This window comes from Podarcis cretensis (genome assembly GCF_951804945.1).
Source record: "Podarcis cretensis genome assembly, chromosome: 10".
In the NCBI taxonomy this organism is placed as follows: domain Eukaryota; kingdom Metazoa; phylum Chordata; class Lepidosauria; order Squamata; family Lacertidae; genus Podarcis; species Podarcis cretensis.
Window position 1 is genome coordinate 38424410 of NC_137179.1, and position 25942 is coordinate 38450351.

The window sequence follows — 25942 nt, forward strand, 5'->3', positions numbered from 1 at the left end:
TAGAATAGATCTAGGTACCCCCAATATTTTGGATAAGAACTTATGTTGCACTGCTTGCAATACTGCAATGTGTGAGTGGGCCCACATGAGTGTTCCATACAGCATCCGGGAAAGTAGTGTTCTCCTTACAAAGCTCAAAAAAGTAGCTCCTGTCTTACCACCTGGTCCACAATTGCATACATAAAACCAGCTAAGCACATATAAGGGACGCGGGTGGCGCTGTGGTCTGAACCAGAGAACCTAGGGTTTGCCGATCAGAAGGTGGGCGGTTCAAATCCCCGCGACGGGGTGAGCTCCCATTGCTCGGTTCCTGCTCCTGCCAACCTAGCAGTTTGAAAGCATGTCAAAGTGAAAGTAGATAAATAGGTACCGCTCCGGCGGGAAGGTAAACAGTGTTTCCGTGCGCTGCTCTGGTTCACCAGAAGCGGTTTAGTCATTCTGGCCACATGACCCGGAAGCTGTACGCCGGCTCCCTCGGCCAAAAAAGCGAGATGAGCACTGCAGCCCCAGAGTTGGCCACGACTGAACGTAATGTTCAGGGGTACCTTTACTTTTAAGCACCTATAAATCAACTTAAAAACAACAGCAGCAGCATTTACATATATAAAATCAATTTCAAATCCAATAGAGATACCAGCTGGTATTACAATCTCCACTTAGAAGGTTTGTTGAAAAAGGAAAGTCTTCAGCAGGTGCTGAAAATACAATAGAGATGATACTTGGCTGAATTATATTTGGAAGGAGTCACAAAGGTAGTTGTTGCCACTCTGAGGACCTGATTCCAGCATCATGCACAACGGAACTCTTGATAGGATGGTATCTGTTGATTGCTGTGAGAGATTGATGTTGTGAGTGGTGTCTCTTCTTAGTATATGGCAAGTTGAAAATGTTGAAACATTTGAATCCTTTTGCATTTCTGCTGGGAGGAAGGTTTCTGGAGTTAATTTTAAGACTGATTATATCATATATGTTGTTCAGAGGTAAAATAGCTTGAAGACTGCCTTGCTTTGGTTAACGTGGCCTGTAAGTTAGTTGTTATTTACATAGCATGGTGGCTTATGGTAGCTAGAGCATGTCCATAAAGCAGGGGTCAGCAAGGTTCATCTTGCCTGGGCCAGATCAGTTCTGCGGAGATCCCTTCGTGGGCTGGATCGCGTGCGCACATGAGCACCCCCCCCCCTGTGATTTTCGGTGTCTGTGCAGACGCGATTTCCGGCACCGCGGAAGTGAGTCCCTGCTCCGCTCTGCACCGGTAGCTCAATTTGGGGTGGCTCGTGGGCTGGTCAAACGACCTCTGCGGACCACTTCATACCCCTGTCATAAAGGAAGCTCAGTCCTGACTTCAGCTTATAGCCAGAAGCTCAGGATATGGGTACAACTGAGTAAGCTGAGTGAGTGTGCTTTGGATCTGGAAAATCTCAGTGTAAAAGTATCTCCATGTTGTCCCCATTGAGTACCTTTAATTAATATTTTCAATTTAATGTAAAGTTATTCAAGTTGATACCAAGAAAATTAAACTGCATGTTGGTGAATGGTGAGACTAAAAGATTTAAAGGGTATATTAATTTGAGTCTTAAAGCGCCCTTTATTCAATTATCTTACTACTAAGAAACTTGAGCATTTCATTTCACCACCTTAGTGCTGCATTTGTTAACTCATTGAATTATTATTTATATAACACCATTGGTATGCTTGGTACATTCTGATGATTGAGAGGACAGATCGAGAGGCATTTACAATTTAAAATTTTGGCACAGTGGAAACAGGAAGAGAGGCAGGGCAAGCAATAAAGCAGTATGTAAGAGGAGAACCAGCAAGGGCAGCATAGCAGAGACCTATGGCTTAAAGAGAATAGAGAGTGTGTGACCAACTGATCAAATGATAAAGAAAAATGAGGACTGAAGATTTTGCTTTAAAGAGCAAAAGAACAGTTTTAGTGGCATGCAAAGAGTGAAAACCAGATGGGGGGGTCAAGAGTAGATTTGGAAGGGAAGTCAAAAAGTTCAGAGTAAACAGGCAAGCATATTCTAGAAGTTATGGAGGCAAAGGAAAAGGGGACTGGGGTGATGTGGAGAGGGAAGATGGCCTAAGGAGTGTTTTTATAAGGGAGAATGAATGCAGGAGGGAAAGAGCCAGAGGGCAAAGAGCTTGATTATGTGGACAAGAGGAATGATAATGGTAAGGGAGATAGCAATCAGGAAATGGGAGGACAGAGGATTAGTTAGGTGACTATAGTCAAAATAGTGGGTAGAGGGAAGAGTAGGAAGATGGGCAACTGGTAGGGGGCAGGAAGGTAGATTGGAAAGCTAGTTTGGTATTGAAGCCTCGAGGAGGCAGAGTTTTGGTAAGAGAACAAGGAGTGGATGGGTAAATGATGGGGTAGGCCTTGGCAGAACATCAGAGGTAGAGAAGATGCACTGTTTATCAGAAGTGTCATAGATGCATAGCAGCAGCTTAGCCAGATGCATAGCAGACAATAAAAGGCTGTGATGCTTCTGTGAGCAATGTTGAATCTTGTTGCTATGATCTTCTTTCTTTTGCAGATTGTATTCCCCTTTCATTTGGATTGGAATGAAGGAACCAACAATGGGATTGCACTCAAGATAACACTCCTGGAAAGGGTATCTAATGGCTTTCATCTTTTTTGGTGGTTTATATCTGCACTTTTGATGGTTTTCATATCTGAAGGATTTTCCTTTTGGAAATATTTCAAATAAAAAAAAATTGTTCCTCCTTGGAAATAACTTCTTCCTTGAACGCTATACATCATGGGAGACATGGCTAACAACTCGGTAGCATACAGTGGTGTAAAATACACTATAAAAGATTCCAATCATGGAGACTTTGGCATTACACTTGAAGAGCTTCGTGATCTTATGGAATTGCGTGCTGCAGATGCTTTGCATAAAATACAAGATTGCTATGGAGATGCACATGGAATCTGTACAAGATTGAAAACTTCCCCAAATGAAGGTAAAAATCTCAATTCAAAAAGTTACAAAATGTGTGTTCATTTATATGGGAAATTTATATTGAAAAATATTTAGGTCTGTATAGATGCATTCATTGTTTGCCTAAGATGTTTTACTGGCCAGTGACTGAAATTCCTGGCCTGGATCTACTATATATATATATTTTAAATTGTCTGTACATTTATACAATTGGACACCACTTAAGAGATAGTAACAAAATTTGGGACAATAGTTGTTGAGGTAGAAGAACATAATACATTTGATGTAAAATTTGACATTTTCATTTTTGGTTAGTCTTTTTCGATTGTACCAGGTTTTTAATAAGATGTTGATTAAAGCCTGCTGTTATCTTCCACATTAGTTTACAAGAAGTTTGTGAAGTTACAAATGTTAGACAACTTAAGGTGTTGTACATAAAAACTTTGTAGAAATATATATCTCAACTTCCTTGAATATTTAAGGTTAACCTAGCACAAATGCCTTGCAGCTTGCAGCTGTAACTTAAATCAGCTGTACTTAAAATCCACTCAGAAGTTACATCTTATGCTATGTCAATATTTAAGGGAATGGTTGTTAGAACAACACCTAGGGTTGTTGATAGGAGCTTCAAATTAAATCCTTTAAATCTTGCGTGTCTCCATGTTGGTAAAGGTAACAAAGTAAAATGAGCTGTTAAAGCAGTCTTCTGCAGCCAGGTTGGGACTAAAACTCCCATTAGTTATGCTGACTGGGACCAATGAGAGTTGTAGTCCTAAACCTCCAGAGAGCACCAGGTTTGGGGAAGGGGTTTCCTTGGAGCAAGAGGCACATGCACTGAATTTGAGGAAAACAGTGTTTATTTTTTTCAGTCTAGGGAACTTGTGTGTGTAGGCAATGAAACCTTAGTTTGTGGTATGTGTTTAAATATACTATTTTAAACATTTTCTTTCAAGGAAAAAATAAGATAAAGATTTAAATAAACCATTCAAGATACTGAGATGGTGCTTTTCTGCTAAACCTTTGTTTCCTGTGGGAAGGGTTTCACAACTACCCAACTTCTTAATATGTAGTAAAGCAATTAATTTGTCCAATGCCTATCCCAGCCTTTCCATAATTAGCAGGATTTGAAATGACTTTATAATTGGCAATTTATGTTTGGGCATTAAACAAGTTCTCAATGGGTGAAGACACTCAATGCCATCAGGTTAAGATCACTGTTCTTGTTTTTGAAATTCCACCAGTCACTAGTTCCCCCCCAAAAATGAGGAAACCTTTTATGTGCAATATTGCACTTCCAGCAATCCAAATGTTTTTCTGTAAACACTTCTAGTTTCAGTTGTGTTAATATCAGTTGTGTGCCATGCTGGATAACATTTTAACGTTCTTAAACTCATTGTTCACAGACTGCCTTGTTTCCCCTCAAAATTTGTGGAATCTGAAACTCCCTAAATGAATTTTGTTTGGGGCTAGTAGTCTGTATTACTTATTCAGAACAGCCAGAAAGACAAGACAAATGCAAAAGTGTTAAAACAGGTACTTTGTAAATCACAGAATTATGAAAATGAGCGGGCATATCTCTGAGGTGTGCTTGTTGTTTTTCTTGGAGCAGAGTGCCTCCAATGAGATATCTCTAATGTTTGGTTGAAAAGAATTTTGTCTTGAAATGTACAGGCACCAAACTCTGCAAGGTAGTATCTGTTTCCAGGTTCTAGCACCCTGCAATGCTTAGGTATCTTTTGCTAAACCCTTTTATCTCTATTGAATGGACCGTTGCTTTTGATGGTATAGTAGCCTGAAGGAAGAGAAGTGTTTCCTTTTTTCTGCTGCTAATAATTCCTTCTTGAATAATTCCTTCCTGTAGCAGGAAAAAAATGTAGTGATTGCTGTTCCAGCTTTTGTATTTTTCTTCCTTTTCTCATTAATCATTGGAGCAGAATTTTGAGACACAATGTGATGAATAAATATTGCTCCATTAAGTTTTATATGAAAGAGTAGGACAGGATATCCCAGCTTGCAGGGATTTCTACATTAAAAAGTGGGGAGAATCCTTTTTTTGTGTCTCTAATAATTGATTGGAAAATAATAGAATGGAACTTGTAAACTCATTTCAATAGGGATACAGAGTCTGGCCTGAATTGTGTTAAAAATATCATCCATGTTGGATAAGAAATGATTCTTGTGAGAGGGCTGTCAACTGAAGCTTTCAACTGAAGAGCTATTTAAACACCCAAGAAGCTTTCAGTAGTCATGGTGAAGGTTACCCAGTGAGTCTGCAACTTGCTTCTATATGTACTACACTCATCTTGAAATGTGGATGAGTATGAGGTCCAGTTGAATAGTATTGAAATACCACAGATGGGAAGTGATAAGATGTGTAAGGGAGAAACCTGGACTTGTTCCAGCTAGTACTGAACTAATGAATTAGCAGAAATGCAGAATCTGGCTCACTGAATGACTTGCTGAGTGATCCTTTCCTACATGAGAAGGATTAGTTCAAAGGTGAACCATGTAGATCTAATTGTTGAGGCCAGATATACAATTTCCGCTATCCTTAAAATAAAAATGTATTTGAAGCTTATGTCTTGGCCCTGCCTATTATTGCACTGTGGGCTTCTGTGTAATATGTAATAGAGATGTAGCTTTGCTTCCTCCTGATGTTCAGCATCTAGGTGGGTGTTGCCATGTTGTGCATTGTGGTTATAAAAATAATTACTTTTGTATTGGGAAAACAGAAATAGACTTCTGCTTAACTCTCGTGTTTGTTGAACTCAAGTTTCTTAAGTGACTAGGAATTTCAGCATATACTGGAATGATGTGCTCCAAAACAAATGCTTGACTTTCTTGGGAATTGCTTTGTTTGGACTCTGCAGCACATATATTTGTGGGGAAAACTCAAATAAAACCACTATTAGTCAAGTAACACTGTGGGTAGGAGAAATCTGCAGCTATCTTTTCTCCATGTTAGAAACGCCTACAGTAGAGTTCCACTTGATAGTGATACTGTAACTTCTAGAAAGCATAGGACATAAAGAGTCCTATTCCAAATACCAAAAGAACAACTGTGCAGCATATACTTAAGGTGTTTGTAGAATTACGTAGCAAAAAGGGATTTGTTAAGTGATGTATAGATAATGAAATTGCTCTAAAATTGTATTTTTCTTTTTAATATTTAGGCTTAAGTGGAAACCCAGCAGATATAGAAAGGAGAGCAGCTGTGTTTGGAAAGAACTTTATACCTCCTAAAAAGCCAAAAACATTTCTTCAGTTAGTATGGGAAGCACTACAGGATGTTACATTAATTATATTAGAAATTGCAGCCATAGTATCATTGGGCCTTTCTTTTTACCAACCACCAGGAGGGAATGAAGCATGTAAGTAAAGAGTTTGTTTCTTTATACTTGTGGTACCTCAAAATGTATTTCAGAGTTTGGGTATTGTCTGCCAGTTTATGTATTGGTTATGTTGTTGTTTATACCCTTCTGTCTTGGGAGACAATGGAGGCATGTGCCTTTGTGGGTGAAGTCAAACATCGGAAAGTTACAGCAGCTGCTGTGGCTGTAGGGACTGATATGGAGGAGACATGTTTGGTTGCAGCTGGGGCAGATGAAAGTTGTGCTGCTGCAGATGCAGCATGGTGCTTCTTTTCTTTTCTTTTCTTTTCTTTTTTGCACTCCTCCCAGCGGTCATTCCTCCTCTGGTGTGGTTACATGACCTGACTGTCTGTCTCCAGGCACTGCGGTCGTCTACAAGAGATTCCCACATGGCAGGCTTGATGTTGAGCCTTCATGTCTCATTTGCAGTAATCTTTGTATTGCAGAATTGGTCTGCATGAAGCCATTAAGTTGTTTTATTGCTTCATATTATAATTGCTTCATAGTACAATTGTATGATAAGCAAATTCTGGTTCAAGTGCTGAGTAGAATGACTTCTAGTCAGCACTTGAACCAAATATTTAAAGTTCTGTCACGATGTATTTGCTAAGAGATTGTTGTAATTTTGAGGTATACTCTTTAATTTCCCTAAATATAAGGTGTACTCAGATTTCCTTCCTGGAGCGAACCTAAGCTCATGCTCTCTCTTCCTTGCTCTCATCAAGAAGGAGAAATGTAAATACAGTGGTACCTTGGTTTAAGAACAGCATAGTTTATGAACAACTTGGATTAAGAATGCTGCAAACCCGGAAGTAGGTGTTTTGGTTTGTGAACTTTGCCTTGGAAGCAGAACATGTTCCACTTCCTGTTGAGTATGTTCCATTTGTAAATTGAGTCCTGCGCTGCTATGGGAAAGCATGCCTTGGTTTAAGAACGCTTTGGTTTAGGAACGGACTTCTGGGATGGATTAAGTTTATAAACCAAGGTACCACTGTAGTTAAATCGAAGAATTGGAATACAGGAACTTCTGGCTCTCACACTGAATTATCCCTTGAGAAAGGAACCAGAGCAAGAGAAGTGGGGGCAGGCTCACTCCTTACCAATGAAAAGGGGAGGCTTTTTTACTTGTGGCACCAGTGTTGTAGAATGCTCACCCTGCTGAAATAAGAGAAGCCCCATAAGAGAACACCCAGTATTGGTGTTCCATCAGTTCCTAAAGGCATAACACTTGAGGCAAATATTCCCCTGAACAGAACTTCTGATCGTATTCTTTTAGCTATATTTTAACTGTTCAGTTGTTATACTTTTTAATGGGATTGCATGACTGCATACTTTAAGAATCTTTTCATGCTCCATTCAAGTTGTGTTGTGCATTGTAATTATGTATAAAATTTATAATTGATATTTTTAGTTGTAAACCGCTTAGGAGCTTTTGACACAGAAGCAGCATATAAATAAGCACTACTTCCTGTTCTTCCAGTAAAAAGCAAATGTTGGCATAAAACCAATCTCCTAAATTGTGGGTCTTAACAGTTTAACAATTGTACCAAGGCTGATACATTTTTTTCAGTATTTTCCACACTTTAACATGAAATCTTGATGACAGGATAAGTGTCTCCAAGCATGCAGTGAATGTGCACCATAGACTCTGTTTAGAGATTCAGATTTCAGAAGTTACATGGTGACTACCATGGCAAAGGCTGGTGCGCTAAATATGACTGAACTGGCATGCTAGTAGTTCAGATAAGTCATCTTGTCACTTGTCCTTTTAAAAATTAACTGTTGCCCTTCTTAAAATCAGTGCCTACACTTTTTTCTCTTTAATCTCTTTTGCCTTAGATTATGGTTTAGAAGATCCGCTAAACTGAGCTTCCTACATGTCTCCAGCATCTTGCATTTCTGTACATACCTTTATTTTGTGTATTGTTAGATATGGTTGCTTTTTTCCTGGGGTGGGGTGGAGTGGAAGTTGTGCCTAGCCATGTAGCTCTAGAGAGTCCTCACAGCTATTTACAATAAAGCATAAGCACTCCTATTAACTTGATACAACCATGCCCAGGCATCAGAAATCATCCTAAAATGCTTGCATTGTATATTGCATAGCAACAGCAGCAGCAGGCAAAATGTTTTGCGGGGGCAGGGGGGCTGGCAGTATTGTTTTAAAGCCCACTCATTGAATAAAGGCCTTATTTTGCCACAGATCTGAAGGGCAGCAGTGGGAAAGGTTTCACCCTGTTTCTAGAAGAAGAGACTATGACTTCGGCACTGGGACAGCATGCAGTAATACTGTTGAAAAGAAACTACTGCTCATACATTAATCTGGTCTCAGAATATGTTTGGAATAGGGTCGCTCCTGACGATTTTTGGGTGTGGGGAGAATCATTTCCTTAGGTCAGTTGTGAGGAACTCATAGCCCTCCAGATATCATTGGACTCATGCTCCCATGAGCCCCAGTCACTATGGCCAGTGATCAGGGATGATGTTGTTATAGTCCCACAACATATGGAGAACTACAAGTTTTCTACTGCTACTTTGGGTAATCTGGACCAAAGCTATTTACAGCTTTAAAGGTTAAAACTAGCACTTCAAATTGTGAACTGAAATAGGTTTGAAGTCACTGCAGTTGTGCCATTACAGGTGCGAATGTGTTACCAATGGCTATGTAATGCACTGCTGCTTTTGGAACTAACTGAAGTTTCTGGATGTTATCTGAATGCACCCATATGATGGCCTAGTTTAGACAATCAGATAATTGATTAATAAATCTGGATGTGCACAACCATCATGCACTCAAATGTACCCCTTTTGCTTCCACTTCTTTCTTTGATCAAGTGGAAAAACAAACCAGGCAGCTGCAGTTAACCATGGCTTTCCATTATATGTGAACCAAGAATTATGGTGTTAGTGACCTCTGAAGAACCCAGGATTGGATCACATGAATGGGCTATATGAGATTCATGCATATCCTGACTTTCTAAGCCAGGATTTGATTAAACGTGGTAACAGAGTCTACCCTGATGGTTATCAAAGCATGTTTGATGAAGCAAATACTGTCTTCTATGAGTGGGTGTAGTTGGCCTACAAACCTAAGAAGGTATAAAGCATTCTTGGCTATGGTGACTAACTGAGATTCTAGGAATAGCATCTCTTGCATGCTATTCAAGGAAATTAAGTCCTCTCCAGAACTGCTGGTTCCTACATCTGTAGGAGCTATCGTCAACAATAAAATCAGTCTAGCCTAGATTTCTTTATCATTTATTATTCCTTCAGTTCCTTTTATCATGCATTCAGTTGTTATCCATAGGTACCATTTAAAGAATTTAGTACCTAGTGGATCTACCAAAAAGGAGAAATAGGATGTAATTACCCCCCTTTTTCATATTACAGTATCTCTCAGTTGTTTCATGTAAATTTTAAAAAGTATGACAGAAGATGGAACTTTGTAGAATATCATACAGCATACCTCGCTCCGCAGCTGACTCCTGCCTGATAGGTATTGAAGTCACTGTAATAAAGTGTAACTTCTAAGCCATGACTTCGCAGGTTGTCTGTCACACTTAGACAGAACAACAACATACGAATTTATCAAAGCAGAAGTTGTCTTAAAATTAAGTAGCTCAGGCTTCATGTAGGTTGATTTAAATGGTTTCTCTCCTCCCTCACAATTATAGTTCAAGTACTGGATTCTTGCATTGTTTTCTACTATATTGCAGAATACGGGGGAAAGTATGGAATTTAACCAATAACTTGTTTATTTGTTTTCTACCTAAAATTTTTATTACAAAAATTGAAATTAATGGACCTAACAATCATGCTCATTAATTTAAATGGGTTTATTCTGAGTAAAACTTAGTGAATATTACCCTAAAGTTTTTCCCCATAAACTAGATTGTATTTATCAGCTGCAGCCACCCCCCCCCCCCGCTGGATGGGTTTGTTCTTTTATATGGAATTAATGATGAAACAAATTTTGGTGTGTGTTGTCTTTGATTTAAGGTTCTGAGAATGGTGATTTGTTTCCTCCACCAACCGCTATGGCAAGTGATCTGACTAAATCATGCAATGTCAAGCATATCACTGTGCTCTTAATGCCTCTCAGGAACAGTGTTCTAAAGGGGGGGGGAGATGAGAGAAATCTGTTGTATTTAATTGATAAAACACTACCTAATTTCTAGCTGTTCCCAATTACGTAATTTGATTCTAAGGCCGCTTGTTTTTGAAAAATTCAACTTGTAAAACACAATGAGCCTTAGTTTAACAAAGGCTTCTCAGACAGCTGAAATGCAGCCTTTAGAGTTTAATTGGAAATTTGAACAATCTTTCAAATAATTTTATAATTTAAGAATAATTTTTAAACTTAAGAATGCCATAAACAAAAGGGGAGTGAAATCTGGATGGGGTATTTCCACCCACTCATGCCACTGGACAAGAAGATGCAAATGAGCAGAAGTCATCTGATTGGGCCAGAGGACCTCTCCCCAGTTCACTTCCTGCTTAGCTGCACTGCAGGACATCTGTTCCCCACCCTGTCTTTTTACTAAGCCAGGGTGGGGTAGCAACTGGATTTTTACCCTTTCCTTTGCTTTTATTTTACTAACCCATAGTGTAAGTGAACCTCACTTAGGCCATTGCCAAAAGGAAACCAAGGAAAAAGCATAGGCATGGAAGAAATGGGCCAGATGATGTCCCCAGCAAATAATCACAAACAATAGTAAAGCTGAAATGTGTCACCACCTCATTTGCAAGAGCAGGGAAGGCTATCATCATAATTAAACCTAGTGAATGGATTTGTCAAAACCTGTCCTAGCCTGAGCAGGTGATCCACAAGTATACTGTGCTGAATGGTTTCAAAAGCTGTGAGATCCAGGACAATCAAGTAAAAATTTCTTCTCAGGTTGACCCAAAACTCATTTATTTGCAACATTCCTGTACTGCCAAATAAAACATTTCTTCAGGCAGTTCACACAAGTTAAAACCATGAAGTTGGTTTTAAAATAATAAACAGTTAAAACAGCAACATAATGAAACCAGCAACAGAAAACAAATAGTGCAACACGTTTCAGTAATAAAACAAACAAAGAAAGCCTGGGAAAATGAAAGGTCATTACAAGGTGTTGAAAAAGACCACAATGTAGGTAAACTCCTGGGGGTGGAAAGTTTCCATAATGGGTACCACTACTGCAAATGCTCTTACCCTTGTGGCTTTCACTTCAGCTGATTTGGCAGGGACATATAGAAGTGGGCCTTCAGGTAATGATCCTGCAGGTAATTTGGCTCTAAGCCACTTGGGACTTTAAATGTTAATACAAGCACTTTGAATTGAGCTCAGAAGCAGACGAGAGCAAACCCCACAGGAAGTTATCAGAACATGGATGACTATAGCAAGACTATCTTTGTCCGGATAATATCATAACTGGTATATCATTCTGAGCTGATAAAAAGGTTCTCTGAACTACCAAGGATGCATGTGCATTAAGAGACAGTGCTGGATCCAGGAACACCCTCCAGACTGTGCTTCTGTTCCTTTGGGGAGAATGCAACTACCTTCAAAACAGATTGTGCACCACTCAGCTTGTTGGATAGACCACCCACTAATAATATGTCTGTCTTGTCTAGATTGAGCTTCAGTTTATTGCCTCTTACCCAGTTCATTACCATGCCCAAGCACTGATTTGTAATGTCCTTCCTAACCTAGTTTTGATAGAAAGGAGAGAAACAACAAGAAGTCATATGTATATTGGAGACATCCAAGGCCACACCTACAAATAACCTCAGCCAAAGAGTTCCAAACAGGCTCAAGACTGAATTTTAGAACTGAAACATGACTAGCAGTTCTCTTGTTCAGGCATTCCCATCATTACCCTATCCTTGGGCAGAAAGTAATCTGACGTGGATGATGTGTTTAAACTTTGAACCAGATATACATGCACTGGAAAAAGATAACATAATGAATGTACTGCCCATCAGTGTACCTTTTATGTCAAACTATTGCCATTCTTCTCACATCTAGAGTTCTGCATGAATCATTTAATAGATAGTTGGAGAGTTTAAAAACATACCCATTCTCTCTCATTTCTTTCTTCTTTGACATCAGTTGAGTCAGTTCTTTGAGCTAAATAGGACTATCCTTTGTCAAAACTTCAAAATAGACTTAATCCACAAAAATGAGTAATACTGACGTGACCTCCACTAGTGGGGGGGGTGTGTGTGTGTGTGTGTGTGTGTGTATCAGACTTATTCATGGTGAATATTTTGCTGCAAAACATGAAAACTTAACCACCTCTCTAATTTGTTATATACATTCTTTTTATCCTTGGCTTTAATCTGTTAGAACCTAGAATATATTATTGGACAGAATGGATCAGACTCTTATCTTGAAATAAATGGAAGAGATTCAGGGGCGATGTTCTTGGTTGATCAAATTTGCTTACATATTGATCCATAAATTTTGTAGTACTCTGCCAAGAGTTGGTCCCCATCATGCTACCTTTTTATAAGCCCATAGCTGCTAAAAAGTGAATATGGGAATCTGTTACATGCAACGGAAAAGGTAGAAACTTTAAATCCTATGATCACAAGAAAAGAAATTTAAGTATTGATGTAAGCTCTGCTACCAGAACTTTTAGTTATGGACTAGACTAGTGGGCAAAGGTGTAAGGCCCCTGTAGTGGGCAAAGGTGAAAGGCAGGGAAGCTCTATGCAGTGTGAAAATCCCTCTGTTTTTCCCAGCCCACTTCTGCTTTAATTGTTGAAAGCTCCAAGCCCAGCATGAGAAGAAGGGGGAAGTTTAAGGATATTTCTCCAGAAACACCCACACACCCTGCGTGGGCATAGATACCTTGGCTGTGTACATACCAGAGACTTAATGCACATGTGTGTCACACGGATCTGATTGTTCCGTGTGTGCTTTTGCTGACATTCATCTACACATTTGAACTCTCTTAAGTATTTTTATTGTCTACACCAGTGGTTCCCAATTAACTCTGTTCTGCAGACCCCCTGTTTTTGAATAGCCAAGCCATGGACACCCTACTTTTGAAAATGTTATGGTAGTTTTTGTTATGTAAATGGTGCTGTGGACCCCTTGGGGTCCGCAGACCACCAGTTAGGAGCCACGGGTATGCACTAGTGTGGTGTGCTTGATAGGATGTATTCTCACTGTGAGTTGTTGTCCCCTCCCCTCAATTAGTACTTCCTTACTTGTCTCAGAGTTCCAGAAACCTGAGGTCCATTGTGGGTATGTGCACAGGTAATTGTTTACCTGTGCGTTGAGTAATTTTATTTTTATTATTGAGATGCAAGTTTTCCCATGTACTAAACTTGAACAAGCTGTGAGTTGAAAAGAATGTCTGTTGGACCACAGTGGAAACACCAAATTATATTGGGGGGAATGTGGACTGCCACTTGGATGACGACTGAATAATGTGGATGACATGAAAAGTATGCTCATGTGGAATGCATTGAATGCACTTTAAACTGCTGTGTATATATAACCCTTGTGGACTGATACATTTAATCTGAATAATCCTATAGCACTTGTAATATAGTGGTAGGATACCACTGTCATGGTAGCCTAATTGCAGCCACATAATAAGAACATTAACCATATTTTTAAAACTCAAGCTTTGTTGTAACCTTAGGAAAGCTGTCAAAGCTAGTGTGCATTTGATATGGGGCCTAAGTCAGTATTATTGGGTTTCTTGTGTAATAAAGTTTGGATGATAAATTTCAGTTTTCAGATTAATGCAGAACAATATTAAAATTTGAGTATGCGATACTGATTATTTGTTTACTTTTTCCAGTATGTGGAACAGTAGCAGCTGGTGAAGAGGAGGATGAAAGTGAAACAGGGTGGATCGAAGGAGCTGCAATTCTCCTGTCTGTCGTTTGTGTGGTATTAGTCACAGCTTTCAATGACTGGAGTAAAGAGAAACAATTTAGGGGATTGCAAAGCCGCATTGAACAAGAGCAGAAGTTTACTGTCATCAGGGGTGGCCAAGTCATCCAGATACCTATAGCTGACATAGTTGTTGGTGATATTGCACAAGTAAAATATGGTAAATATACTTATTTATGATGTCATCTCTGGTAACTTCTTATTGAATGTATTTTAAAAGTACCATTTGGGCTCTTTCTTTTTTAGGTGACCTTTTACCAGCAGATGGTGTACTTATACAAGGAAATGACCTCAAAATTGATGAAAGCTCACTGACTGGAGAATCTGATCATGTTAAGAAAACATCTGATCGAGATCCTATGTTGCTCTCAGGTGAGTGATCAAATGATAGTGAAGAACTGGGCATGAGGTATTTTGGAAACTGGACAAAGTTTCCTACTTCAAGAACTAGGTTATGTGAAACACTGTCTTTCTAGGTGACATCATGCTAAGATCTAGTACTCTTATGTATTATGTATCATGCTTTTAACCTTCTCAGGGCTGGAAAGATGGGTCTTAACAACAGGTAGGATTTCAGACATACAAGCATCCTTTAATGTGATTACTTTAAGCTAGTGTGCATCGCTGAAATGTCTCAACTTTCCATATTTATTAAACACTGTTCATAGGGTAGTTTTATTAGACTCTAGTAATATGGATGTGGTGACCCCCTGAATTAAGTCAGCATGCCCTCATTTAGCTCCTCATCAATGAAATAAAAGATGAAATTATTCAAAGCCTGAAGTGAGTTATATTGTTAAGACTGCAGAAGTACTGCAGAGTGTTCCAGCTGACAGAATTCAGTTGTGCAAATAGGCAGCTATTGTTTTCCACTATACCCCAGAGACTATGCAGATTTAAACTTTATTGCCAGTCTCGAATTAACTGATTCACTATCTTATATAGTATAGCCATGAACAATAACAAACTGAGCGGTCTCCTGAGCATGTTGCTATTTCTCAGTGGCCCTGTTTGGCTATATATCTGTCAGCACTCACTACCTGAGTTTGCTGTTGGTGATACTTACAGCTGCTCAGTTCAGTGCACTTGAGGTAGATAGGCATTATCTTTGCAAGACAGTGTATTTACAAATCATTTGAAAAATAATGGATTTTATTAGAATGCTACCCTTAACTAGCCTAATGGGGCTTGTCAGAGTGTGTATCATGGCCTAAGATTTAAAGTATTCCAGTAGAAACTCAGATGTGCTCCAGATATACAGGACTGATTGCAATATTTAGATATATTAGCGGCTTATGGGAATGCTGAAATGTGGTCTTTTCTTTGGAAGTTGTTTTTTCCTTTTGGAAACTTTCTTCCCTAATCAACTTGATATCATGCAACACGTTATTATAATACATGAGTGTGTTAATAGTAAGAATGTTATGTTCTGTCTAATGCTACACTGCAGTTTTGTATAACTGTAATAAAATGTCTTATAAAAAGCAGTTCTAGTGTAAAGGACTTTACTGGAGAGCCCAACTTAAAATCCTCCAGGGGCCACTTTCGTTTATTAACCCAGCACGACTGCATGGCAGCTGCATTAACTACTAAAAAGCATTTTTTGCTACAGTTGTAACTCTGTTCAGTGCATTCTGCTAATCCCTTCTTGGCTTTGCTCCCATAGTACTGTTTCTTCTTTCTCTGACCTCTGTTAAACATCCCTCCTTCTCTGTGTGCCCCATAGCACATGCTGTGTCTTCACCACTACAAGTGTGCAGCCCATCTGTTTCCCCACTTGCAAGTGTCTGCATAACATGTTACCAACTCATTTTTCTCCTTTCTGTACCTCTGCAGTTCACAACCCATCTGTTCATTCCTTTTCTTTCAGCATTTGCTCCATTTCTTCCATTTCATCTCACCCCTTATGTCTGATCTATTGTGATTGTGCAACAGTGCACAATACTTTCACTCCCCTCAGCATATGAATTGCTGGGAAACAGGTGGACAAGGCAGCCTGGCTTGCTGGCTAGATCACTAGAACAAAACTCTGAATCCAGGAAGGGAGGAATAATACAGGCATAATATGGCAGATTTACTCCCATCTTACTTCCAGCTTAGATAGGCCTTGGCTATTTCTACAAATGTGGAGAAAGGTGTTTATACAATGGATTTTATTTTATTTTGAGAGAGATATCCTTTCAGAAGGTACATCTCCAAGAATCTCAAACATTTCTTTCAGCTGCCCCATCTCACATTTAATACCCCCCCCCCAAAAAAAAAACCCATAGGGAATGGGAAAGTAGTTAAAGGAGAAATTGGTAGACAGGTGCAGTGGAAGCGCTCATCTTTTCCTGCACCTTATCCAAAGCAGTTTTGGGCTACTTAAGGGTGCCCCACTATAGTGCTGGCAAGGAAGGATCAAGTGCATGTGCCTTTGGTTCTTGGCCACATTCTTAAAATATTGTGGTCAAAAACCAGAAATGGCTACACTAACTTTTCATTCCGAAATGTGTGTTTAGTGGTTCTCCTACAAGAAGAAAGTACAGTACAGCACTATATTTTACATCAAGTGTGGAGAATCTTTGGCCCTCCAGATGTAGCTGAAATAATAATAATAATAATAATAATAATAATAATAATAATAATTTCATTTCTATAGCGCTTTATATTTTTAAGAAAAAACTCTTACAGATATTTACAGCACAATAACATATTAAACAAAACAATCTAGAATAAAACATAAGCAACACAATTAACAGGAAACTAACATCATAGATTTGTAGCGTTGGAAGGGATCCTGAGGATGATCTTGTCCAACCCCCTGTGATGCAGGAATATTCAGCTGTCCCAAAGATGCATGAGTTTTAGTGTTGCACATCACATTGTTTGTAATTTTGTTGTTCAGTAGATTGTGCAACAGCATTCCGTTGGTGCAAAGCATTTCACCAGTGGAGTCACTTTAACTTAGTGTTGCATTGGATGCATCCCAGTGCATGTATGTGTGCATGTAAACTTGGTAGGCATGCATCTTATATAAGCACAAATGTAGCCCACATGTGGATTGCACAAATCCTGCTCACCTGCCAGCTTATTTTTCTGCAGCCTGCCCCCCATGTGACTTTCCTTCAGCTAGATTTGCATAGGAGGAGCTTGGCTGGGGCAGCAATAGTTGCAGGGGGGTTTTCAGAATGTAAAGGGTAACTGTTCTGGGTTTACTTGTGCACTCCTTTACTCCTAAAATTGCACACACACCTATTCCCGAAAGATTGTTAGGCTAAATTGGGAGTAATCCTATGTATGCTGCCCTGAGAATGTAGTCGAAAGGTGGCTATGAAAGGGGGATATAAATGCAATAGTGCCAGTTTTTAGGCATTTACCAGTGATCTTGCACATCAGCTGTATATTGGCTAGCCAGTAGCTGGCTGTTGGTAGGCACAAAAATTTCTAATGGCTATAGTCTGTCTTAATGGTTTTTATTGGCTTAGCGTTTCTTGGGTATTATAAAACCCTTTACTTCTTTATATTTTCTGAATATCCTTTATTGATCAAAGGTGTGTTTCTGCTATAGGAAATTAATGGAAGTATTGTAACAAGTTTCTCGCTAACTTGTAGCTGAAGTCTGTCTGGAACTTTTCATGAATATGAATGCGTTCACATTTCAGGTACTCATGTAATGGAAGGTTCTGGACGAATGGTAGTTACTGCTGTAGGTGTAAACTCACAAACTGGAATTATCTTTACCTTGCTTGGTGCTGGAGGTGATGACGAAGAAGAAAAGAAAGAAAAAGAGAAAAAAGACAAGAAAAGTAAGCATGAAGTTTTGGATGGACTTTAGAGATACATTTTGTAGTTGGCTTCTCTTCTGTAAGTATGTCTGCAAGTGGTGTTGACCATGCAGAATGACAACATAGGCAGGTACAAAATAACTACATAGAACTCCTGCTTCCACTTAGTCCATTGTCCAAGCGGGTAAGTTTGAAAATTAAATAGTCAATTTTGTCTCTGAAGTCTTTCAAGTTAACATTCCCAACTTGCTTCTGCTGACACTTCATTACTCACTTAATACAATCACTCAAGTGCTCTTAACAGTATCACAAAAATAGGATGTGTTAAGTGAGGCCTGTCTGATATTAGTAAACTCCATAGATTATAGAGTGTTCACTCTTTTATACTAAAGGAAAAAACATGAATGGTTTTTTTTTTTTATTTGAAGAAAGGCCATATCATTTGTTGTGTCCCTTTTGAAGTTAACCCTCTCCTCTAGCCCCTGAGTTTTTTTTATTCTTTATTTTGCAATACCTATACAGGTAGGTATAATACCACAGCTGCCATGGAGGACAGTATTCAGATATTGTTTAAAATTACACTGCTTCACCTGGAAACTGATATTCACCTCTTTGGTGCACCTCATAGATGACCTGGCTCTAGCTCAGAAAAAGAATTTTTTTTTAGTGTGAACCTAATCAATACTGAGAAATCTCTCTACATTTGCTTGAATTAATGTCAAACTCACCTTTACTAATCTTGATATGTCAGGACTTGCATTAATAGCAATACTATAATGTGAGGAGGTTCAGGGCTGTATGCACTCCATGCTTGTACTGGGTAAACCAGTAAAAGGAGTAGCAGAAGCATTTCTTCTCATTTCATTTGAACTATAGCTATAAAAGAACCTCATTTGTTATAATCATCCCCCACTTCCCCTGTTCCTCATGAATACAGTAACAACTCCTTGAGTTTGGGGGTAGAGGAAGATTTCAACTTTTGAGCTTATAACTACAGTGGTACCTTGGTTCTCAAACTTAATTGGTTCTGGAAGTCTGTTCCAAAACCAAAGCATTCCAAAACCAAGGTGCACTTTCCCATAGAAAGTAATGCAAAATGGATTGATCCATTCCGACTTTTAAAAACAACCCCTACAACAGAAATTTAACATGAATGTTACTATCTAACAAGACCACTGAGCCATAAAATGAAAGCAATAATAATGTTCTGTACTATAAAATAAATAAGACAGTATTGTAGATGATAAAAATTAAAATTATTATTATTTTCTTACCTGCACTGATGATAGTCATTGTTTGGATGGGGGACTTTTATCCATTTCCGCAGTCACACAATCAATCAATCAATTAATCAATCATAAAACGAAAAACAAGCCACAGTCACAAAAATGAAAAAGCCACACAAACAAAACGCAAAAAATAGCAAAAACAAAAGCACCAAATATCACCTCAGAACACTGCAATCAGAAACGGAAGGCTTTAATTACAATTGGGGGGGACTTAAATTAGTTGTGCAAGGGTAAAACGGGATAAAAAACCATTATTACGATGAGGGGGGGCTTAAATTTGCCGCACAAGGGTAAAACGGGATGAAAAAATCCTTAATTACTATGCAGGGGACTCAAATGAGCTGCACAACAGTGAAAACGGAAGCTTAGGAGCACGTTCGGCTTCTGAGGCAAAGTTTGAAAACCCTAATACCTACTTCTGGGTTTGTAGCGTTCGGGTTCTGAGTTGTTCGGGAACTAAGCTGTTTGAAAACCGAGGTACCACTGTACATATGTATTGTAAGCTTACATATGAAACTAATCACCTTCCAGCTCCTGTCACAATGTTCAGAGGCATAAAATTCCCCCAAAGCATGGCACCTCTGAACAGTTGAACACTGTTACATTTAAAGAATTGCAGGCTTATTCTAAGTGAAATTAGACCTGAACATTCCAACTGTCTTCTGAAACACATTGGGATCTGCACCTTAGTATGAAGCAAGACATTATTCTAAATGTGTCATTAGCAATTATGTCAAATTTTTAATATTTAATACTAGGCACAGGGAGAGCTGAACTTCATGGGGAACGTTGCAGGATATTTAACCCTTTCTTTCACAGCCACAGCTGAAATGAAAATTGCCCCCTGCCACCAGTAGTGTCAATGGGAGCTTTTTTCCCTAAGGTAAATGGGGTGTGAGGAAGGATCTTTATTGATATAATGACTGGGGAGGGAAGGGTTAAGCCACAGTTCCCTGCATGCTGTGATCCTGGTGGCTATCAGCCCCTTTCCAACCCTGGCATTTAAAAGAACCTGATTTAGTTGCTAATACATTTAGTATGGTTTTAAATTGGTATGCATCCCTGAAGTCCAGAAAGCTACTCAATTACTGTGAACGAGCCTGCACAGCAATAAACGCTTACGCAGACTTCGCAATTATACGAGAAATTATAAAAAGTCTCCTCTTCATGCTGTTGGTGCAGCAATGCCCTTTAAGACTAGATAATTCAGCAGAAGATCTCATTATCCAAATCTAAAAGTGCTTTGATCCTAGATTTCTAAAAACAACTATTTTTTTATTGGCAGGTAAAAAACAAGATGGGGCTATTGAAAATCGTAACAAAGGTAATTAACAGTACTTACAACATTAACTTGATTTTTTGAGCAAGCCGGATTAACCATAACTTTTAGGCAAAAGTTGTGCATCACATTTTAAAACTATACATAGCTTAATCTTGCATCTAATATATGTAACTTGCCCTCACAATCTTCTGCTAGGATATATGGAACTGATGGGATTCAGCAAATGCCCCCTGCCAGTGGAAGCGCTGTGTAAGGACTTCCACTTGCACAATGGAACCTTCTCCCCTTTCTGCTGTCTGTACCCCAAAAAATTGGCTGGGGGGTGGTGGCTCAGGAGAACCCTTAGAACAGCATGTGAGGGGAAGGGAGGAACAATTGTTACTTATGGCAAGCTGCTTGTTAAAGCACAACATTGAATTCCTCCCATTGAAAAGGGACCACAGGCTCATGTGCTCCTTCCCCCAACACAGAGCTTAAACTGCAGTTAAGAATTCGATCAGTGCCAATAGTCACCAAAGTTAAAGCTAAGCTGGACTTTTGCTTAATACGGAGTTCTAGCTGGGGTTCCAAGTGGGGCTCACTCTCAGATGCGGCGGAGTGAGGATGTAATTCTGTGGCCTCCTCTCAATCTGACCATGGTTTAATAGCAAGTCCAAGCCAGTTGATAGTCTGAAAAGTCAGTATTCTATTGCCGTGTTCTGTGAGGGTATAGTACTGTTCTTATAAATGCAGGATTGTGTCTGAAAATGGCAGCCCACTGTCACTTTCCCTTAGTGTACTTTCCCTGTCTCTGCTTGTGATGTCCAGTCAGTGAACATTTCAGCAACAGACCCATGTTTAATATCTCAAGGCATTGTGCTGTAATAAATCTATTTCTCAAAGCAATTTCTTTCATTCTCTGTGGCCTGAGATGCAAATAACTGTATCCAGGGGGCTACAGATCTTTGTTTGCCATGGACCTCTCTCTTATGTACCCCAACCCTGTGGAGTACTCAGGGAAGAAGGGCAATGAGTAGTGCCCTTCGCCATTGTGCTGGACATGTGCAGAATGCTGTTTGTCTTTGTCTCAGCAGGAATAAAGAGAACTCCACTAAACACCCCTTGAGTTCTCTGAACTGGAGAAAAACCTGGGGGAAAGGATGCATGTATGCCTTCCCCCTGCATTTGACATGTGCCTAAAGCTAAGCAAACACCATTCCTTTTCCTAGAGTTTTCTGTAGTTTGCAGAATTTGGGTAATAGGATTTTTTTTGAGGCGTGCAAAACAGGCAAACATGGAGTAGGGAGTCACTGGTTGTGGATTTGTGGAAGTCAGTGGTAGTCACTAGGGTATTAAGTAAGTAAACATGATACATCCTGTTTAAATTTTGGAAATTTGGTCACATAAGCCAGTCTTGCTATCTATTCTTCACCCCTTTAATTTCAGAATATTAAATACATGCTGCTCTAGATATAGAATAAATGTCAATGACTAAATCTTTAATTTGAGGTTTACTCTATAGTGTTAGGAGTTGTGGTTTATCTATTATTTCCCCCCTTAAACTTAGCAAAAGCTCAGGATGGTGCAGCGATGGAAATGCAGCCCCTAAAAAGTGAAGATGGTGGTGATGGAGATGACAAAAAAAGAAACAATATGCCTAAGAAAGAAAAATCGGTTCTTCAAGGAAAGCTCACTAAGCTAGCAGTTCAGATTGGCAAAGCAGGTATGGCTTATTTAGTGTTCATCCTTAATGCCAGATTCTTAATGAACAAGCATTCAACTGTAGATCTTTTCTCAAACTTAACTTTGTATTAAAATTTTGAAATGAGTTTTTGAGACCTATTTTTAGAGTTTTGTCAATAATATGAATGATTAACTGGTTCTCATCTCTTCCTAAAAGGATTGCTGATGTCTGCAGTCACAGTCATCATTCTTGTATTATATTTTGTAATTGATACCTTCTGGGTCCAGAAACGTCCTTGGCTTGCTGAATGTACACCAATATATATTCAGTACTTTGTAAAGTTCTTTATCATTGGTGTTACTGTCCTGGTTGTGGCAGTTCCAGAGGGTCTTCCGCTTGCAGTTACTATCTCACTGGCTTACTCTGTAAAGGTATGTGTGAGAAACCTATGCTTCTGTGTGGTAGTACATTATGTAGCATAGATATATGTTCATAGATGTTTTTCCTAAGAAACTGGATCAATGAAATGTTTTTGAATGGTTTATCTGCTTGCTCTGTTGGTTTGTTCTGCATCAACCTATCTTTACAAACACTGTGGTCATAAAGTAATCACTCAGCATTAAATGTAACTCTTCCAAACACAAGGAATATGCTTGTTAAAATAACCCTTACAGTCGATGCATCTGTCAATTGATTTTAGCTTTACCCTCTGGGTACTAATTATAAAGCTTAAATATGGGATATCCATTGAATATTTATTATTGAGGAATCTCAACCTCAGCATGCACAATGACAAGTGAATTCTAAAAATGTGTTTAATGCTGTTAGACTGACTTAATCTCTTTTTTATAGAAAATGATGAAAGATAATAACTTGGTCAGACATCTGGATGCTTGTGAAACAATGGGAAATGCAACAGCCATTTGCTCAGATAAAACAGGAACATTGACAATGAACAGAATGACGGTAGTCCAAGCTTACATCAGTGAAAAACATTATAAAAAAATTCCTGAGGCACAAGCTATTCCTGAGAAAACCTTGTCATACCTTGTAACAGGAATCTCTGTAAACTCTGCTTATACTTCCAAAATCTTGGTAAGTGTGTATTGGAAACTATTGATTCAGTGGTAGAGTTAAAGCATCTCCCATTGAAACAATAGGTCTCATAACTTTTGAAGGATTGTTCTCATTTAAATTCTTCAGAGTTCTATAATATACATGTTTACTAAAGTCATATATGTCATATATGTACATTACTGAAAGATTACTAAGCTGATGGGAAAGCTTTGATCCTTCTGAATAACTATTGGGAATATACCATCTTTTTCCGTGTATAAGACTAGGGTTTTTTACCAAAAAAATAGGTTTAAAATTGGGGCTTGTCTTATATATGGGTAGTGCTGAGGGGTGTTTTCTTAATTTGGAGTCCCCCAAAATAGGAAGCGTCTTATACATGGGGAAGTCTTATACACGAAAAAATACGGTAATTAAAATGAATGTTAATATGATATTTGAGCTTCCTTGGCTAAATAATTTTTTGGCATTTGGTTTTTGAAATGCCAAATGGCTCTACATTGCTCTTCTCAGCTCTAATGCATTTTGAGTTGAAATGTATTTCCTGGGATAGAGCAATAACAATAAAAGCATAATAATAATTTAAAAGTTTGTCTATTTTCTGGATAAAATAGCATCAATTAATTCTGAAACTGATAATTTTATGCCTCGGCTTACTTAATTCATGGCTTAATTAGTTCAAATTTCTCAAGTACTAATGTATATGATCTACTGAAACTGTTCTGGAGTCACAAAGTTTCACTTGTCATTTTAGCTTTCTTGTCCTTTCAGTATTTTATCTGTTGCTCTGATTGGGAAGAGCAGTGAAATATGCAAGAATTGCCTTAGCAGACTCACCAAGCCAAACACCAACCATTCTCTGTGTGGCCTGACAGTGCTCAACACCCCCTGTTTTTGCAGTCTCAGGTAGGCAGCAAAAACAAGTTTATTGAGCAGCTTACAGAGCATGGTTAGTGAATTGAGTTTGGCTTTATGTGTTGTATTATGCAGGCCCACATACCTGCAAACTAGCAGTTGTACTGATTTAAGGACTTGTTTACAAATGACATTATCCTTTATTTTTGTTTGGCCTTGGTAAAAGGGCCATTCCATGCTGAACACCAAACTACAAATGTGTCTCTGTGTCTTGCCTGGTATTGAAATGTGCACCTGACCTTTCTCATTGCACCATTATCCTGCCAGTCTGTAAGAACTGACCCTCAGTTACTCATTGAGTCTAATTTAACAGCTTTCTAAGAACTAATATGACTCCTGAAATTGTCTCTGACTTTTAGTGCTTGTGCTCTGACTTGAAAAGACAAATTAGTAATATAAATTTTTCTATTGGTTGCACTTTATGAACATTAAACTGCCCCTAAGCAGTGACATATTCTTTAAAGAGGTGTGTAAGCTAAAATTTGCATCCAGTTTCAGCATATAACTTGCAAACCTTCAGCGTATGATTTCTGAGATGCTGAATTCTAAGCTGCTGCCTATTCCTTATTTCCTTGAACCAGAAGCAAATTCCTTCTCAAGGATTTATTCTGTCTTTCAGCCTCCTGAAAAGGAAGGTGGCTTGCCCCGTCATGTTGGTAATAAAACTGAATGTGCCTTGCTGGGACTGCTGCTGGATTTGAAACGAGACTACCAGGATGTTAGAAACGAAATACCAGAAGAGGCACTTTACAAAGTCTACACCTTCAACTCTGTTAGAAAGTCCATGAGTACTGTGTTAAAGAACTCTGATGGCAGTTTCCGGATATTCAGCAAGGGTGCCTCGGAGATAGTACTTAAAAAGCAAGTTAACTTTTTGTGGTCTCTTATCATGTAACGGTGTGATGAAATTCCTGAAATGGTACCTTCTGTTCCTTGGCCTTTAAGCACTGTATTTCTTCATTGTCCAAGTCAGGAGTTCTTAGAACTAGCTAATTTAGAAACCTTTCCTATAAGATGTTGGTATAGAGCTTACAACATAGCTGAATGCTTCATTGACCCAAACTTAAGCTAGTTACTTTCCAAGTCTTCGGTGAATACAAAGTTGCATTTTACTTTCATTAGTCATGTGATGCAATTACTACTTTTTGCTAGAGATTAGATATATAATCTTGTCGCTTAATCATAGAAACAGTGAAGTATTTCCTGCTTGTCTTCCCTTTAAGATGATAGTTTTCATTATCTGCCTATTGAATGAAATGTATTCTTTTCTTACTTTTTAATTGCAAAGTTTGGTGGTCAGTGAGGGCAAACTTGTTCACATGGACTGGGTGAAAAGGGAGCTAGAAACAGTCATTTTGCTTTTGCAGTTCAGGCTATTGTGTACTTTATCTTACAGGTCACACTGAACTGATTGCGGAAGATAAGGGGGGGTCTGTAGGAAAACATGACAATTCAGCTCCTGAACAGTTCCCTCTTTTGTGAAGACTTGTAGAGTTGGCTTGTAGCCTTGACATTCTTGTGAATATATGAATATGCATTTTATGATCTGCTAAGCACTTACCCTATATATAAAATATGACAATGCCAGGACTACAGCACCTCTTACTGGAACGGATCTTGCTACTCTTCTGAGCCTTGTCCTAATGTTTTTAACATCTGAGTGAAAACCTTTCCCATTTTGGGTGCATTTGGCTTACCTTTGACTTACCTTTGTTACTGCTGGGCTGTGAGAT

At 38.8% G+C, this 25942-nt stretch overlaps 1 protein-coding gene across 11 annotated transcripts in view; it reads left to right on the forward strand.

The window, feature by feature from the left end:
* The window catches only part of ATP2B1 (ATPase plasma membrane Ca2+ transporting 1), a 66288-nt gene that overhangs the window by 25349 nt on the left and 14997 nt on the right, over positions 1 to 25942 (forward strand). For 9 of the 11 annotated variants that reach the window (XM_079993449.1, XM_079993441.1, XM_079993451.1 and 6 more), the window contains 10 exons: positions 2544 to 2973; positions 6125 to 6322; positions 14125 to 14379; positions 14466 to 14591; positions 17864 to 18007; positions 20561 to 20599; positions 22104 to 22259; positions 22437 to 22651; positions 23073 to 23315; positions 24829 to 25070. In XM_079993449.1, coding sequence (XP_079849575.1) covers positions 2769 to 2973; positions 6125 to 6322; positions 14125 to 14379; positions 14466 to 14591; positions 17864 to 18007; positions 20561 to 20599; positions 22104 to 22259; positions 22437 to 22651; positions 23073 to 23315; positions 24829 to 25070 — 1823 coding nt within the window. In that variant the 5' untranslated portion in view covers positions 2544 to 2768. The remainder of the gene's footprint in view (positions 1 to 2543; positions 2974 to 6124; positions 6323 to 14124; positions 14380 to 14465; positions 14592 to 17863; positions 18008 to 20560; positions 20600 to 22103; positions 22260 to 22436; positions 22652 to 23072; positions 23316 to 24828; positions 25071 to 25942) is intronic. The other 2 variants (XM_079993450.1, XM_079993443.1) reach the window with 1 other exon arrangement.